The 17,157-nt window shown below is 41.4% G+C and overlaps 5 protein-coding genes across 9 annotated transcripts; 1 reads left to right on the forward strand and 4 right to left on the reverse strand.

Annotated features, from left to right (window-relative positions):
- Positions 1-208: 208 nt before the first annotated feature.
- On the reverse strand, positions 209-5,513 carry LOC106371967 (cellulose synthase-like protein D2). Of its 2 annotated transcripts, none has more exons than XM_048742245.1 (4): positions 4,893-5,513; positions 3,754-4,638; positions 2,531-3,338; positions 209-2,141 (listed from the first exon to the last, which is right to left on the reverse strand). In XM_048742245.1, exons 2-4 carry the CDS (start codon positions 4,632-4,634, stop codon positions 399-401), a joined length of 3,432 nt encoding a protein of 1,143 aa, XP_048598202.1. In that variant the 5' UTR covers positions 4,635-4,638; positions 4,893-5,513; the 3' UTR covers positions 209-398. The 2 variants fall into 2 exon arrangements, with proteins under 2 accessions (XP_048598202.1, XP_048598201.1); XM_048742244.1 differs by having other exon boundaries at positions 4,888-5,513.
- Positions 5,514-5,766: 253 nt separating this feature from the next.
- Positions 5,767-8,523, reverse strand: LOC106371968 (probable arabinosyltransferase ARAD1). Its single transcript, XM_013812091.3, has 9 exons — positions 8,007-8,523; positions 7,709-7,882; positions 7,462-7,619; positions 7,240-7,387; positions 7,042-7,157; positions 6,825-6,963; positions 6,600-6,710; positions 6,381-6,449; positions 5,767-6,295 (listed from the first exon to the last, which is right to left on the reverse strand). The coding sequence occupies exons 1-9, from the start codon at positions 8,454-8,456 to the stop codon at positions 6,146-6,148; spliced, it is 1,515 nt and encodes a 504-aa protein (XP_013667545.2). The 5' UTR covers positions 8,457-8,523; the 3' UTR covers positions 5,767-6,145.
- A 434-nt stretch (positions 8,524-8,957) lies between these two features.
- Positions 8,958-11,782, reverse strand: LOC106371942 (TOM1-like protein 1). The gene is made up of 4 exons (XM_013812057.3): positions 11,607-11,782; positions 10,140-10,677; positions 9,656-9,919; positions 8,958-9,579 (listed from the first exon to the last, which is right to left on the reverse strand). The coding sequence occupies exons 2-4, from the start codon at positions 10,656-10,658 to the stop codon at positions 9,133-9,135; spliced, it is 1,230 nt and encodes a 409-aa protein (XP_013667511.1). The 5' UTR covers positions 10,659-10,677; positions 11,607-11,782; the 3' UTR covers positions 8,958-9,132.
- LOC106371972 (peptidyl-tRNA hydrolase 2, mitochondrial-like) lies at positions 11,643-13,803 on the forward strand. Its single transcript, XM_013812094.3, has 9 exons — positions 11,643-11,768; positions 11,852-11,896; positions 12,055-12,246; positions 12,340-12,398; positions 12,485-12,544; positions 12,624-12,693; positions 12,900-12,969; positions 13,117-13,143; positions 13,496-13,803. The coding sequence occupies exons 1-9, from the start codon at positions 11,658-11,660 to the stop codon at positions 13,543-13,545; spliced, it is 684 nt and encodes a 227-aa protein (XP_013667548.2). The 5' UTR covers positions 11,643-11,657; the 3' UTR covers positions 13,546-13,803.
- A 50-nt stretch (positions 13,804-13,853) lies between these two features.
- Positions 13,854-17,106, reverse strand: LOC106371940 (pentatricopeptide repeat-containing protein At5g16860). Of its 4 annotated transcripts, none has more exons than XM_022693481.2 (3): positions 14,391-17,106; positions 14,202-14,301; positions 13,854-14,100 (listed from the first exon to the last, which is right to left on the reverse strand). In XM_022693481.2, the coding sequence occupies exon 1, from the start codon at positions 16,970-16,972 to the stop codon at positions 14,420-14,422; it is 2,553 nt and encodes an 850-aa protein (XP_022549202.2). In that variant the 5' UTR covers positions 16,973-17,106; the 3' UTR covers positions 13,854-14,100; positions 14,202-14,301; positions 14,391-14,419. The 4 variants fall into 4 exon arrangements, with proteins under 4 accessions (XP_022549202.2, XP_022549203.2, XP_013667509.2 ...); XM_022693482.2 differs by having other exon boundaries at positions 14,172-14,301; XM_013812055.3 differs by having other exon boundaries at positions 14,202-14,309; positions 14,391-17,105.
- Between the last annotated feature and the right edge of the window lie 51 nt (positions 17,107-17,157).

Consider the following 17,157-nt stretch of genomic DNA (forward strand, 5'->3'; position numbering starts at 1 on the left):
CTTGTATTCGCTGATGTTGTTGTGGCTAGTAGTATACCGTCAATGCAATGGTACTTGATAGAACCTAAGCTACAACTGTTGCGGCTTATGTTCTTAACATTGTTCAGAAAGTAACTTGATCATCCACCGTTGGGTGAAATGTGGTCAAGACGACAGAACAATAGAGCCATTGGGGCTGACTTTAAGATGCTAAAACGGAAGAGAAGTCAGAAACTAAGTTCCTTCACTGGTTCGAAGTACATTAAGCCAATCTCTGTTCTAACATGACCCATCATATCATTCTTACCAGACAGAATAAACGAAAAAAATCTAATAAACGAACGTTATTTTAATACAAAAGAAAACAGACCAATGTTTTGTGTGTGTTCTTGACCAAGAACTCAACGAACCAAAACCGATCATGGGAAACTGAAGGATCCACCAAGACCAGTAGACCCAGCCGGCGGATAAATAGACACCCAAAGAAGAGATATCGTAATCGCCACAAGACCAGACCAAACATAAACAATCGTCGGCGTCCTCCCTCTCCTCCCCATCAACCCTTTAGCAAACGGATAAAGATGCGCCAACACCCAAAAGCTAAAGAACACTCCTCCTATCAGCTTACTCCACTGAGGTATCACCGCGTAAATCGTCCTACTAAACCCCACCGCAATCGCAATCAAGTTCACCATCATGATCGTTATCGGAGGTATCATCAGCGAACTCCACCTCACAATGTACAATTCCGCAAACTCGTCGTCCACGTCATCACCCCCCGACTTGGACGTTAGCGTGAACGCGACCTCGTATCCAAATCCGAACTTAATCAAACCTTGAAACACGGCCGCGATATGCGCGCTCGTTCCACCGATGAGCCAAAACTGCTCGTTCCTCCACCATTCCTCCAGCGAGATCCCCGACCATTTGATCTCCAGCAATGCCAGCAAGACGAGAGTGATGGAGATGATGAGAAGGTAGATAAGGAACGTGACGTTAAGCGTCTGGACGATGAACTGCCCCGAGAAGAGGGAAAGCGCGGGAAGGAAACAGTAGACGATCAAGAAGATGGACGTGAACGGGTAGATACCGACGTTCAGGTAAGCGATCCTCTGGAGGAGCTTCATCTTGGGGCTAGCGAGAAGCGCGTTGTTGCGGGAGAAGAAGATCTCGACGGATCCGGTTGCCCAACGGAGAACCTGGTGAAGCCTATCCGTCAAGTTAATAGGAGCAGTGCCACGAAACGCGTCGCGTTTCGTCACGCAGTAAACCGACTTCCACCCCCGGTTATGCATTCGGTAACCGGTCACAACGTCTTCGGTAACCGACCCGTAGATCCAACCGATACGCGTTCCCCACTCGGTTTTATCCTCGTACCAACACGAGATAACAGCTATAGCTTCCGCTACTGTTGAAGCGTCGAGAAGCTCACGAGGGATCGTGAGCGCGCCGGGCGGGCGCCCGTTTTTAACTGACGGGTGATCCGCTAACGGCCTGCCTTGGAACTCAGCTACGGGGATTGAGTCTATAAGGAACGTTGAGTTACCAAACTTCTTAGGGACTAGAGAGAGAGTCATCTCCTCGTCTTCATCATCATCCATACGTAAAGCTCGGTTCTCCTCAGAGACATTACTCTTCTTCTTGCGACGAGGGAAGCAGCAGCTACAGCAACCGGAGGAATGTTCCTTGGACCGAGGCGGGTCGAACCCGTAAAGAGCGATTCTTCTGAAGAGACAACCGGTTCCGACGTAAACCGGGCCCATAAGCCCATCGAGAGCTCTCATGTTGACGTCAAAGAAGACGGTGTTGTGGTTAGCGTAACGATCCGAGGGGTCTATACCTTCGAACCGTTGCGGGAACTGGACGTAGCAGAGACGGTCGCCTCCTCGGTCCATCATGAAGCACATGCCTTCCCTCATCGCCTCGGAGTTGTATATGTAGTGGTCGCAGTCGAGGTTGAGTATGAACGCTCCGTTTGACATGACCGCAGAGGCTCTTACTAGCGCGTTCATGGCTCCTGCTTTCTTGTTGTGGTCGTAACCAGGACGCTTCTCGCGAGAGACGTAGACAAGGAGGGGAAGTCGGATGTCAACGTCGGTTAGATCGAGAAAGCCTTCGGATTCTCCGTGTAGTGGATCATCACTTGGTGGCTTCAACATCACCTGCACGCGATAACAAAAAATAAAACACTGAGATGTTGAACAGTGACTAGTCCACTGATTTATTCAGAGGTTTAGGAGTTAACAAATTACTGATTCATTTTTATATAAATTACATTTAAAAAAAAAATAGTTTTTTTCAAGGTTTACTTATAAAATTATTTTGAGAAATTATAAAAATTTCACATACAAAAAAATAAACTAGACAAATTTTTGGATTTCCGTAAATATTATTGTTTAACTTTAACAGATTTATACCAATTTTGATTAATTTAGACCAATTTGATCGATTTAAACCAAATATAACATGTGTTCCAAAAAAAAAACCCAAATATAACCAATTTAAAATGATTTAAGCTGATTTGAGTTGCTTAAAAAAATTAGTTAAATACCTGAATGATACCGGCGTGGTCACTTTTGGAGTGGTCAGTACCAGGAGTCAACCAAGTACCAGGCCAGTGAGTACCATCAGCCATCCAAGTAGCTTTAGGAATCTTGACAGGCTCTAAAAGCTCATCATCTCTGTTCTGTCTCTGCATCTTCATAGCTTTAATCTCATCTCTAGCGTTATAAGCATCAGAACGTCTCCTTATGGAATCAGGCAAGCCGTTAATCCTGACTTTAAACTCATCGTACTCACGCTTAACCCTTCTCCTATCCTTGACAAAGTCAGACTTGACTTTGTTCTTGTACGGATCTCTCTTCAAGCTAAAGTAGGACTCAGGATTCCTCGGCTCGATCACATGCTTACGACAGAAAGGAACCCAAATGTTTGCAAAGCTAGCAGCTTCAGCCATGGCTTCAAACGTGAGCAGCGCCCCTCCATCATCGGATACATAGCAAGAAAGCTTCTCAACAGGATACTCCGCAGCAAGAATGGATAAAATGGTGTTGGCAGTGACCAGAGGAGGCTCTTTCTCGGGATCAGCAGTGGAGACAAACACGTCGAGACCAGGGAGGTCGGATTTTCCGGTGGGGTTGCTTGGTGTAGGGGTTTCGAACTTCTCCTTGAGGACTTGAAGGTCCGTTGCACGGTTAATGGGACATAGCTTAGGCAGCTGATCGAGAAGCCAAGAAAAGGCGAACCAAACCTCACAAACTATAGACATTCCCCATAACCATATAGCGTCTGGGTTTTGATGAGTGATCCTCCAAGTCAAGAACAGTGCAAGAACAACTACACGGATAAATATCAATAGCCTGCACAATATAAAAAAGTCTATTACAAAACTGGATCAAGAAATCGCTAAACATTATTAAATTAATAATTTATTTTTTGATATTATACGCGTTAATAAATTATTAAATTTGTTTTTTATAATTACATTTACATAATATATTTTAGTTTTAAAATTTAATTATAAACTATTCTAATGAATTCTAAAAATTACATATACAAAAAAATACACTAGACAAATTTATGGATTACACTAAACATCATTGATCAATTTAATAAATTTAAATCAATTTACACCAATTTAAAACGGTTTAAAACCGATTTAAGCTGCGTAAATAAGATTTTAAGAAAATTGTTGATTTGCCAACATTCAGGATGTAGTTAAAGTAGAGCTCTAAACAATACAAGAACAACAACAAAAACTCTTTTGTCACTTACCTGTATGGACTAATAATAGCAGCAGGAATCTTAAGCTTCCTAGTAAGCGGTCTCCAAGGCTTGTTCATAAAATCCTGCATCTCCACACCTTCACCATCTCCATCCTTACTACTCCCCAAGTTCCCATCCTTCGTCCAAAAAGCATTCCCATACCCATAAGTCCCACTGGTCTCAAACAACCACCTGTTCTGATCGAAATCCCCGGTCTGGCTCCTCATCAAAACCGACTTACTAGTCGACTTCATCAACGACAACCTCCTCTCCATCTTCGCCCCGCTACTACCCTCAGGCCCCGGAAGCCTCTGCTGACCGTAATCATCGACCAGGTCAGTCAACTCGGTGTTCTTGTACTGCTCTTTACACCCGGGGCAGATCCCACCGTTGGTTTTAACCGCGTCCACGAAACAGTCCCTACAGATTTTGAAGTCGCATTCACAGGGGAGAAGGTCTTGTCCTCTCCCATCGCTCATGACCTTGGCGTCACAGCCGGGGATGGCGCAGGAGGAGCCCTTGGAGCCAGCCATTTGGGGATGTGTGGTCTCTGTCTCGATCACTTTGTCCATGAGGTGAGCCTTCGTGGCGCTGTTGAAGCCTCCGGTGAACATGGAGTTGGAGACGTACTGCTCCTCGACCTTTTGGGATATGGACGGGTCCATTATCTGGTTGTCTGGGGTCGGAGGGATGTGGACGGTGTAGTTTGCGTAGTCAGCAGCGCTGAGCTCGCTGTCGAGGTCGTCTCTAGAGTAGCTGACGTAGCGGCCAGAGTTGGTTCTTCGAGAGAACTTGACTTTGGAAGGGACAGATGGTCTCCCTGGCTCGTTGGCATCGGACATGTTTGATAGATTTGAGCGGCTTTTACCGAAAGGGTTATGAGATGCCATCCTCCTGAAGCAAACAAGTGTAACGTTAGCAGAGAGGAAAAAAAAATCTAAAAACTTCAAAGACATCAACAAAGAAACATGAATCTAACAAAAAGGCGTCACCTTTAGAATATAAAGTTTCAAACTTTTCAATTCGAAACCAGAAGTGAAAAGAGAGAGAAAGATGAGATGACATTCAGACAAAAAGAGACTGTCGCAACACGAACTTAAAAGGAGAAAAAAAATATAAAAACCCTATGACTGGTTAAAGTACCTTACAGAGGAAGAGGCTCAGATCTTGGGGGAGAAGAAAACTGTTTCTTTTTGAACAAATCTGTTCTGAAGGATTCAACGCAACTGGAGAAGAGGCATTGAAGAAGAGATGATGGTGAAAGGGACTTGGTCGTGAGCAAAATACTCAAGCACCCTTAGCTGCTAACTAATACACGTAATGGGGATAGCGACTGTATTTATTTATTCAAAGATCTTACGATTAGGTGAAACCATGAATATTTAGAGAGAGATTGCAAAAACTTTGTTTAATAGAGAGAGAGAAACCGAGAGGGGAAGATGTATGCTCGTTTTCGATTTTTTTAATACTGAAGTAGAGAAGAAAGTAATTTCAGACGCGGAGACAGCGAAGACGAAGGTGGAACGCCGCCGATAAACAAATGGATTGAGGTTTTTCGGACAAAGGTGCGAGAACTATTTTGACTCTCGTGTCTTTTATTTTTTATTTTTTTAACGCGCTCGATTTATTTATTTCCATTTTTCTTTCCCTTACTATATATGATTGAAGATATGAAAAGTTTAATTACCATTCAAATATTCTATTTACTTATATAATCTCATTACGAAATTCTCATATAGTTTAAGGACATTAATAAGAGGCGAAATTAATAAAACATGTTGTGCGTCTCGTGTTTTTACAAAAAGAAAAGAAAAAAGAATGTCGTAGGGGACCAGGTAGGCGTTACTTTCGGGACTCAAAAACGTGCAACCATACAGAAAAGAACCGATGAGGGTATTTTGGGTAATTTTCCTAATTGAAATGAACAAATACGCGGTCGTCACGGGTATTTCAAGCTGTCTTCTATTTCTATCTATGGTATGATGGTACTATATGAACTCTTTACGTGTGTACGCACGCACATTGGTCAAAAAAATGTAATTTACTTCTTTCATATTTAAGGAAGGGTGTAACTGCTAACAAAGACTAATTCTCATTTTTCTTTGTCAAAAACACAGAACACACACGTAATGTCTACTCACCCACCTATTACCTAATTTCTTTTCATTTTTTTTTCTTATACATACATTAAATGAATATCCATGTTAACAACACAAACCATCTCCGGATAACTAGAGGATGGAACAGATATGAAAAAACTTATGTTCATGTGACTTGATTGGGATTTGTTATGCTGCTGGATTGCGAAGCTGCATCTGAGCATATACATTAAACCAATGGTGAGACTGTATAGGATAAGAATTTCAACAGCCTTTTTGGAGCATACATATCCTGGGGATTTTTAAGACAAGAGATGGCTCAAAGAATTGGAGGAATTGGAGGCTGTAGAGTTCGGTCTCCAGCAATCGCATCTGCAAATACTCCTAGATCCGTTCACCACCCGTTGTGACCTCCTCGTGTGAAGCTTAATGTTCACAAGCTTTCCAGCTATCTGTCATTCCAACAAGAACATCAGACTTTCCTCGATCATAGAGAACGAACAGATGCAACCAATATTCTCTTGTAGGTATACATACCATTCTCCATGTCAAATCCTCTGGGCCTAAAGGCTGCGCAGGGCTGGAATATAGGAAATGCCGCGAGTACTGGAAAAAAAAGAGAGATGAAAATAACCACACAGTGACACAGCATAAAAGATATAAGTATCCACTAATGCGGTAGAACTACTTATTTGTATACGGCAAGTTAGGTTGGTGTCATATTGAAAAACCAGAGCTGGGGAAGATGAGACTTACTAGAGCAAGGCTATTCTGGAATTTCTTGACTTGGGAGGGTAAAAGGCTTCTCAAATGATTGACAAGCCACCCTGGTTGTATTGCATCACTAGAAGAAACAATCACAGCAACCTGAGAGGAACAATAAAGAAAGAGAAATGAGTGCGAAGAAGACATACAGACCTTGATAAATACATAGACGAGTTCAAAAAAGTTAGATCACCAACGTAATTTATGTTGACATACCTTCCTATAATCAAGTATTCCTTCAAAAGGAAGTTCCAGCTCGTCACTGACTATAACAGGAATACATCCACTGACAATGGCATCAAACAGTCTCGCCGAGGATGGTGTGTCACCAGCAGGACACAAACAGAATAAAGATCTGCTTGAAAAGCAGACATAGTCAGGAAAAAAAACTGTATCGCATCAAGAAAGTTATGAAGCAACCTATAGACTTTACCTACGCATGCCTTCCTGAGCTGCCAGTTTCCCTCCTTCTCCGGCAGTCCCTTCAGTGATGATGACATCCTTGACACCACTTAGTTCCGAACCAAGCTTGGCACGTATTTTACCTCCCTAAGAAAAACAATTCAGTAAAACCAAAACATGAGCGACAAAATCTATAAGACCAAGGCAGAGAGAGAGGCATGACTCTTACAGCATTCCTCTTAAGCCGTCCTCGGAAAAAAAGAAGCGTGGACCTCATCGGTGCACTTTCCGACAAGCATTTGGCATCACATAGATCAACATTTGAAACGTAAGGAAGAACCAGGTCTTTCTCTAGTGAAACTTGCCCAGGCTTATACCTACAAGTTCAAACAGAATCAACAAAGTATCGCTTAGAGAGCAAACTACATGACTCGGAATCTTAGAGTCTAACCAGTTCCCAGTAGAGTCCATATCTGGTAAAAGCCAGATAGCGTTCTTCACAAATTTGCGGACGGTCTTGAAAGACCAGGGATGGTGAATAGGAAAGATATGATCCCTTCCCTCAGATCTTTTCCAAGCAGGCTGATCAGTAACCCACTTCAAAGCTTCCTACAGTTGGAGAAAGAGTTAAAAAAGGAGCTATCTAAAATAATTATATTTATTAGTAAATATATATAATAATCAAAGCTCACTCACACCCTATAGAGTGCTTTGCATTGCTGCTTCTCCAGCAAGAAGAAGCTGATTGTGGTGAAAAACGGAACATAGTAAAAGTCTGCTTCCTCCTGCTTATGAACCCTCACAACACTTTTCAAACGCCTCTCGGATTCAGGAGAGATCAGATCAGCCCATAGCCAATAATCCACAGAATGCTGCAAATAGATAAAAATAGATAATGTTATTCAGTACTGATCACAATGAAGGAATGGTTACTAATCAACTAAATGATTCAAAATCAATAAAGCTTTCATCTTTATCTCCCTCTTGTGCTAGTACCTGTTCGATTAGGCGATGCACAGGGCTACCGTTAGAGGTGGCGTTCGAAGTCTCCTTGTAAGTGTTGTGAAACAACCAGAGAAGATCGAAGGTAAACTTCTTCGGCATCTCGTACACGTATACCTTAACCGGATAAACCGGATCTTCGTCTAACAACCGATTCTCTCTCTCAAACACCATCTCATCGAGCTTCCTCACATCATCATCTTCCTTCTCGCCACGCACCGTGTCGTCTCTCGATGGTGGATTAAGCTTCGGCGCGTTGTGGATCAGAAACTGCTCAAGCGAGGCTACGAAGGACGTCTCTATCCGGACCGGTGGGTTCGGAGAGGAAGGGAAGGTGAAAAGGATGACGAGTAGAGAGAAGGAGGAGATGATGAGTGTGAAGATTATGGTTTTGGATCTGAATCTGGGGAGAGTACGATGGTGATTCTGTTGTTTTCCAGCCATTGCCTGATCTGATTCTTCCTTCCTCTCCTTAGAGTGAAGTAGGAAAAGCCACGATGCGTTTCTCTTACCGCAATTAATTATTTTTGCGACTGCGGTTCAAAACGCTAAATTGAGAATCAATGTGTACTTTTTCGTTGAAACCGCCTGCTACTGCTGTTAAAAATTAAAACACAATCTTTGAAATTATCTCCAATCTATAACACCGTTATATTGTCGAGATTTTACTATTTTAACGTGATTTCAACACTGAAAACTTCTTTTATTTCCAATCCGACTCCAAAACATTATTTTAGTATGATTTTTCGTACTAAATCTCTTTAAACAACACTAAAAGTTACACTATTTTACTATAACACTATAATTTCATACCAAATTTGGTATAAGAATATAGTATCACATTAAAATGATGTAATTTTTAGTATTGGATCGAAAAAATTACGCTAAAATAGTCTAAACATTACAATAAAGTTTTGAAGTTTGGTTGGTGATGGTTGGAGCAGATAAAGTTTGAAATCTATGTCTGACATCTCCATCATAAGACCATCACATAAGTCAAGAGAGATCCTTAAACACAACTTACTTACACTAAAACTGTTTTGAATCATCAATTAAACACCAAATTCATTTTAAAAAAAAAAGAAAAAAGAGTTCAGCTTTTCGCAGGAAAGAAACCATCTCAGAATCGAATGAGATCATCGCTTTTAGACGGAGACTGCTGCTTTTTCGTGTCATCAGTTGAAGAAGAATCACCATCTCCGCCACTTTTCTTGCCAAATATCATCTCATCTAGATCATCCATCATGTCATCCCCACTCCCACCACCACCTCCTCCATGGCTCCCACCTCGTGCAATCGATGATTTTCTGACTAGAGATTCTTCTTTCCCATGATCTGAAGCGTCATCAGGCTCTTCAGCAACGGGAATCATGGCTGGTTCAGGTGTGGTTAGCGGTGCTGAGGGTTTGTTCATCTCCTCGTACTTGGACAGTGTTTTCACAAGCTCGTCGTTCACGTTCAAGGCTTCGAATAGAAGGGCTTCGTCTTCACCTGCTGTTTCGATGATTCTTTGGACTGTGGTTTGAGACTGACGGCATTGTTGTACAAGTGTCGTTGTCAAGTCATCCTGAAAACCAGAGAAATTTTTAAAAAATGGTCAATGAGCAACTTGATCAAAGGCTACTAAATAAAAGTCGACTTACCTGTAAAGCATCGTGTTGAGGTGAAGAGGACAGAACCGTGGAAAGAAGTTCAATGCTGTTTCTTGCTATATCGAATGCTTCCTTTGTCTCCTCCGCGGTAAAGCTTCTTACAGGAGCATTATACTGAGCATGTTCAGACTCATGCGCATGCTGAGCAGGATCAGCATTCACTTCTGGTGCTGGAGCTGACCGAGCAGGGGTGAAAATAGGTGCCAAGCTCTCGTTGTCTCGTCCAGGGAAACGGATACCTCTCGCTTTTAAGCTCTATAACATAAAGACAAAAAACACCAACACTTGATCATAATGGATTCAGACATCAGAACGCACTTTCTTAATTTTCAAAGCCAAATTAGTCAGAAACAATAGTCATCTTATCTGTAACACATTTGCTTGACCTAAGTTTGCTGAAGGCAAGTATGCTATATGTATACTCAATAAGCAAAGCCAGTAAAGACGCAAGAAACTTCAACTCAATCATAGTTACCTTGTAAGTTTCTTCGAAAACTGGTAGGTAGCGGAGTTCACTGGTCGATTCTCCCCAAGCTTCTATCAGTATCAAAGCCTTGTTCCGATTATTCACAACTGTCTGCGGATCATCAATAAGCTTCACCATTTCATCAAGGACTCTCTCAGCTGCCACCTCCGAGAAGGCCTTCTCACAGTTCTTAACACACGTCTCAAGTAAAACCAAGGCAAGGTACTGAATCCTAGGCTGGTTCATCATTATCCTCTTCTTAATCCCACGGATCAAATCAACGCTATTAATCGTCTCCTGATTAATCATGTCGCATATCTCCAAGTTCATATCCCAGTCAGGCTCCTCTAGATTCTCCGAAGTAGCATCCTCAACTATCTTATCAGTTGGGTTAGGGCCTTGGAAAAGCTCCTTGACTTTGAAGCTCATCGAGCTCATACCAGCAGTGATTTTGTTGCTCACTTCCGAACCTCCAATCTTGAGGCGCTCGCCAAAGGCGGTAACTTTGTCCATGAGATTGTCACTCATCTTTGCTGATTCTCAAAACCTGTGAAATGGAACACATCAGAGCCTACTCATGCCCAAGACATCAAGAAGCTGGAACTGTACATACATAACAAGACACTAAAACCAGAAACATCAACTTATTCATGCTTCAATTATACTAAACAGTAGCAAGCAACACAGAAAGTGAACACAATTAACAGTCAGAAAACAACTTAACGACTCAGTAGAGGTTCATCCCATAACCAAATACACAAGAAGGTTCAAATCTGAAATTCATGGAGTCTACTACGTAATAATAATAATAATCAAGAACCTAGGCTATCCAAATTAGTTGAAGGGACTATGAACTCAACAGACATCTATCAGAAATGGAGATCTGCAAGTGTTGTTCAAACTATCAGTCGCCAAAGCTATTAGCTAGTAATAAAGCATGACCTTCTGGGAAGTGTCTAAAGTACGCACTAGATTGTGTATAACAGTGATTCTTCTCAGATCTCCAAAAATACCACATACATTACTTCTTTTCAACAGTGAAAATTCAGATAAAACCTTTTTAAAATGCAATATATTACTTCTAACGTTATCATCAATCTCTTGCACCACATCAAACAACGTAGGCGTGTCAAGCAGAAAACTTTACTAAGACCCGGGAACAAGAAACTACCTAAATGGCCTACAGAGACAAGGACACATCATCAAGGTACTAACTTTTTCGACGATTACAAAAGCTGATTTAACCAGAAATTAAAAAAAGATTTATACTGACGAAACTAATTAGGGTTTGTTGAGAGAACCAAATCGATTTCAAATCGGAAATTCGAAGAAACAGGAACATTGAAATGATCACTAATCAAGAAAAAAAAACACAATAATCATATCATCGAAAGCCCCATAAGTAGAGAGCGATCAACACGAAACAGTAAACATAAACAGCCAAATCGCAACTCGATCTAAAACGAAATGTTTTACCTTTGCTACGTCAGAAAATGATGAGAAGCTCAGAAGATAACTAAGCCGAATATGAAACGATCTAGCAACAAGAAGGCGACTAGAAGAGAGTCAATATCGTTGACGCCAAATTCTCAACGAAGAAGAAGAAGAAGAAAATGCTCTCTCTCTCTTACGTGTTTGGTCGCGAGAATAACTGTATCCCTTCCTTTACGCTACCATTATATTTTCTTTTATTAATCTTTTTATTTAATTTTTTAATATAGAGAGAAAAAACTTCATCTTCATCGCCGTTCTCTCTCTCGAACTTGGTAAGCTTCTTCGATTCTCTTCTTCTTAGACCATTGACAATCCTAATTGTTCCCTTTCTGTTGTATAAACTTGATTCAGATTACTTAGAGTTGATCGCTGTTACTTAGAACCAGTTTTGGATTCTCAGTTGTAATCATTTGCATCTGGTTTATTGTAGTATTTGTTGACGATGGATTTGACGTGGTTGAGTGCTCTAATCGTTGGAGCTGCACTTGGATTCTGCATTGGCACACGTCGTTCCAAGCCTCCTCCTGTTGAGGCTGCTGTTGATGGAGATACCAACAAACTGATTCCAAAGAGTCCTCTCGAGATTGAGAAACTCGCTGATATCCTCGATGATTTCAAAATGGTATCTTTAGCCTCCCTCTATGATCTCTTTACTGTAATCAAAACAAAAGATGTTGAATTTGAGTTCCTTTTTTTTTTGTGTTTTGTGCGTAAGGTTTTGGTTGTGAGGAATGATCTTAAAATGGGTAAAGGCAAGATTGCTGCACAATGCAGGTGGCTGAAACTAATAATACTCTCTGTTTCTCTTTTAAGTGCTTTTTTTTATAATTTCAGTTCATATCTGGTTTGTTCTTTTGCAGTCATGCAACTCTAGGTTTATACAAAAAGCTAGTTCGTCGAGCTCCAAAAGCGTTGGACTGGTATCTCTCCATGTCATTACCAACCCCATTTATTTACTTAAGTATGGATTGGATTTGAATGCATTGGTTTCGATTGCAGCTGGGAGGAGTGTGCACAACCTAAAGTTGTTGTGAAAATCGAGACCGAGGATGAGATGCTAGAATTGCAAGTGAGTTTTACTAACAAAAGTTACTGTAAAGTTTTGGATTTGTTTAATTGAGAGATTTATGTTGGATCTACAGCTTTAGTGCTGTTGTCAAATCTACTAGATGTTAGTTTGTTCTGACCACATAAGGAATTGGAGATTTCATAGAGTTTTGTCTTGACTATTTCCATGTCGTAGATCTTGTCTTGACTGTTCACAAAAATTGACAGGAAAGAGCCAAATCCCTTAAACTGCCTACCCATATCACCATCGATGCTGGAAGGACTCAGATCGCTCCAAGTGAGTTTCATTGTTCATGCCCCCTCACAAATTTCAAATCCCTTTGTGTTTGCTAGTTTATTACCAACAAGGAATCTCTTATGAATCGATCTTAGGACCGTGCTCTGTGAAAATGTGATTCTAATATAGTTCTATGTTCTTTTCCAGATTCAAGGACAGTTATGGCTATTCTTGGTAAGTAGTTATTTTTGATCCAATTCATCTGCTTGAACTTTGAAGCTTAAGACTCTGATGAACAATAGATGAGTTTGAGGATTCAAAATCACACTTGCCTTAGATAACTAAATATACAAGTTTATTAGAAACTACTCTGACCACCTGGTACTTGTCCTTGACCCTGAATGAAATCTATAGCTCAAGCTCAAATGTTGACTTAGTTAGAAGAGGCTGTATAGTGTATAGTTTTGTGTTTCATTTGAATCCATATGGGCTGTTCTATGATAGGGAAATAGAGATTCTTCTAGCAAATTTTCTTTATAGTTCAACATCAACAACAAACTAACACTGAAAGATGTTGCTTCTGCAGGACCAGTCCAAGTTGTTGATGAAGTTACAGGTGGACTGAAGCTTCTTTAACAGCTTCAAATTTCTATGTTAACATCTCTTCTATCGGATCTCTCAGATGGATAAAAAGAAAGGAGAGACATGCACTCTACCTTCTCTCCAGATAGAATCTCTGAGAAATTTGAAGTTGTTCTGTTTACTCATTCCTGATGATGACGAAAAATCCCATTTTAAAGCAATTTTCTCAACTTTTCATGAACATATACAATTTGTCTCTCTGGGATCAGATTTTGATTAACCAATGGTGGTATAAATATTTGTTTCTTTTTATTTTTGTACTAGAGTTAGCAAAGTTTGATCCTTTTTTGACAAATTGAGAAAATGGTATGTTCAAATGCCAATCTAGGACTTTATTTGAGAAGTAACAAATGTATAACAAATCATGGAATGTGATTCTATATTCTCTTTTCTACCAAACATAAACAAGCCAGAGTTATACTCATCTACAAAAATTGCTTTATATTATACAATCTATATGCGGTTGGTCTGTAAGCACAATGCTTTTTATCCTTTTCTATCTCCCTTCAGGAAGTATCCTTATTTCACAACCTGTGTGATGTTGGAGACCTGTTCATGTAATATGAAACAGCACTAAGAAAGTAAGTATAAGGAGACAACTAGAGGAAGTAAACAAGAACCTGTTGGGTTATTAATTTCTGGCTGTGTACCTATCTGGCTAGCTTAGTGTCATGGCCGACATGTGCTTGACCCAGATGCCGATAAACCTGCCCTGTCACTTTTGTTCATCCAGTTGAGTAGGATCTAACACTTCAAAGCTGCAGAAACAAATTTTTATCCTCACGTCAGAAGATCTGAATCGAAGCTATAATTACTGTTTCAATTAATCATGAACATACCGCTTAAGGTCATGCACTGAGAGGTATCATCACCAGTAACCTTTGCAGGAACACATTCCATTTTTGAAATGATGGAAGCGACTCGAATCCCTCAATATAATCTCATGATCAATGATTCTAGAGATGTATGTGAACGCAGTATGGCAATCGCCACACACCCGTAAATTCTTAGTGATCCTGATAGCTGCACCTTGTGAAGTTGTTAGAATACCGTATGCAAGAGCTAATTTCTCACTGTGGTCCAAAAGTAGATCACCCTTCTCTTCATCGTCTACATCATGCAGAGCAAAGTCTTTCTCAGGAACATAACCAATGTCCTTAATCCGTTGCATATGATCTGAGAGAACCTGATATATCTCTTTAGCTCGTGGATGTGTTTTATCACCCACAAAGAACGTAGTGGTTCCTTTGATTCCTTCCACCCAGCTACAACCAGGTCTTTTTCTAACTCCCTTATGTCTCATCAAAGATCTGACCCTAGCCACATCTTTCCAACGCCCTGTACTTGCATATATATTCGAGAGCAACGTGTATGATCCATCGTTATTAGATGCTAACTCTGTTATTTTCTTAGCGGCGTACTCCCCGAGTTCAACTTTTCCATGGATTCTACAGCAGCTGAGCAGAGCAACCCACACCACAGGAGGAGGCTCCATTGGCATCTCTTCAATGAGACGCAAAGCTGCATCCAACTTTCCAGCACGACCCAACAGGTCAACCATGCAGGCATAATGCTCCGGGCCAGGAGTAACCCCAAAATCAGTTTCCATTCTATTGAAATACTCCATGCCCTCATCGATCATTCCCGAATGGCTGCAAGCATACAGTACAACAAGTAATGTAACACCATCAAGCTTAAAACCCATTTTCCACATCTCATCGAAGATTCCAAGAGCTTCTTCTCCATAACCATGCATACCGTAACCCGTCATCAGAGATGTCCAAGTAACTTCATTTCTCTCAGTCATGCTGTCAAATACAAACCGACCTTTACCGATGTCTCCACATTTTGCATACATATCTATTAGGCAGTTCGATACAAAAAGTGGTACTGCATTCTTCTGGTTGCGCAATGCATAAGCGTGAATCTGCTTGCCAATTCTTAGTGCAGCTAAACTCGCACATGCCACAAGGGCACATGATATGGTAAATGCATTTGGTCTTGTTTGCTCGAACATCTCAGTGAAGAGTTTGAGAGCTTTATTTGCGTCTCCATGCTGGGAGTATCCACCGATCATCACGGTCCAAGTCACAACATCTCTGTCTTTTGGGGAAACTGAATCAAACATGGAACGCGCAGTATCAACTTCTTTGCACTTAGCATACATGTCAATCAGTTGATTAATGACCATATTATCATCACCGTGTACGTTCCGACACAAGTCTATGGGATGCTTGATGGCATAACAATGAATCTCTTTACCATGCATCAATGCTCCAACAGAAGCACAACCGGAAAGAACCGAAATAAGAGTAACTTCGTTTGGTTTCACCCCGGAAGACAGCATCTGCCAAAACACACCCAATGCTTCATATCCAAGTCCCCTTTGAGCATACCCTGATATAGCAGCACTCCAAGTAACAACATCCATTTTAATCTTCTCTTCCCGCATCTTCTCGAATAACCTAACAACATCATCAAACCTCCCAACCTCCGAATATCCAGCAACCATAACATTCCAGGACACTACATCTTTCAACCTCATGTTCGAGAAAACCATGTTTGCCTCATCCATCATCCCACACTTTGCATACATATCCACCAAGCAGTTCCCTACAAACATATTCTCTATGATCTCGCTTCTGATCGCATACCCGTGAAGCTGCTTCCCTAGTGAATGAGCACCAAGAGAAGCACAAGGAGGAATCACATTCACAAGGGTAATATCATCAGGCCTGAATGCAAACTCGTTAGTCATCCGCCTCAACATCTCAACCGCCATTTTAGGCTTCCCTAACTTAGCATAACTCTCTATTATAGAGTTCCACGAGACAACATCCCAAACACGGATAACAGACATTTCATCGAACACCTTCCGTGCATCTCCCAAACAACCACAACGTGTATACATAGCCACAAGCCCGTTCCCCACAAATACATTGGACTTAAACCCGGTAACCCGAGAAAGCGCGTGTGCCGACGCTCCATAACGAACGGAGGTGATCTCGCCGCAAGCCTTGAAGACGAAGGGGAACGTGTAATTATCCGGCGTCCATGACAGAGAATGCATAAGGCGGAACAAAGAGAGGGGCTCGCTGAAACGGCCATTTTCGCCGTAGAAGCGGATGAGAGAGTTCCAGTGGTAGACGCCGGCGTCGGAGGGAGGGAATCGACGGAGGAGAGATACGGCGGAGGATGAGCAGCCGAGGGAGATGTAGGTGGAGATGAGGTGGGAAGTGCGATTCAAGGTTAGGATTGCGAGGGAGATGAGTTTCCCGTGAATGAGCTTGACTTGAGAAATGGTCTTGCATTTGTGAATGAACGGCGGCGTTATCTCCGGCGGAGATGTGGAGAAGAGAGAGGGTTTAAGGTAGTGGTGGGGTTTCGCGGCGGCGTTGGGGATGAGGTTGCGGCGGATCATGCTAGAGTTACTGGTGGTTAAGTGATTGACAGGTGGTAACTAATAAATATATGGCGGGTGATTTCTGCGTTTAAACTAATACTCGGTTCGGTTCAGTTAAACTAAACCAAACTTTAAATTTATTCGGTTTAAAAATTAAGACCCAAATTAACCAAATTTCTTTCGGTCTGGGATAATTTGTTTCG

Source organism: Brassica napus, chromosome A10, assembly GCF_020379485.1.
Source record: "Brassica napus cultivar Da-Ae chromosome A10, Da-Ae, whole genome shotgun sequence".
NCBI classification, from domain to species: domain Eukaryota; kingdom Viridiplantae; phylum Streptophyta; class Magnoliopsida; order Brassicales; family Brassicaceae; genus Brassica; species Brassica napus.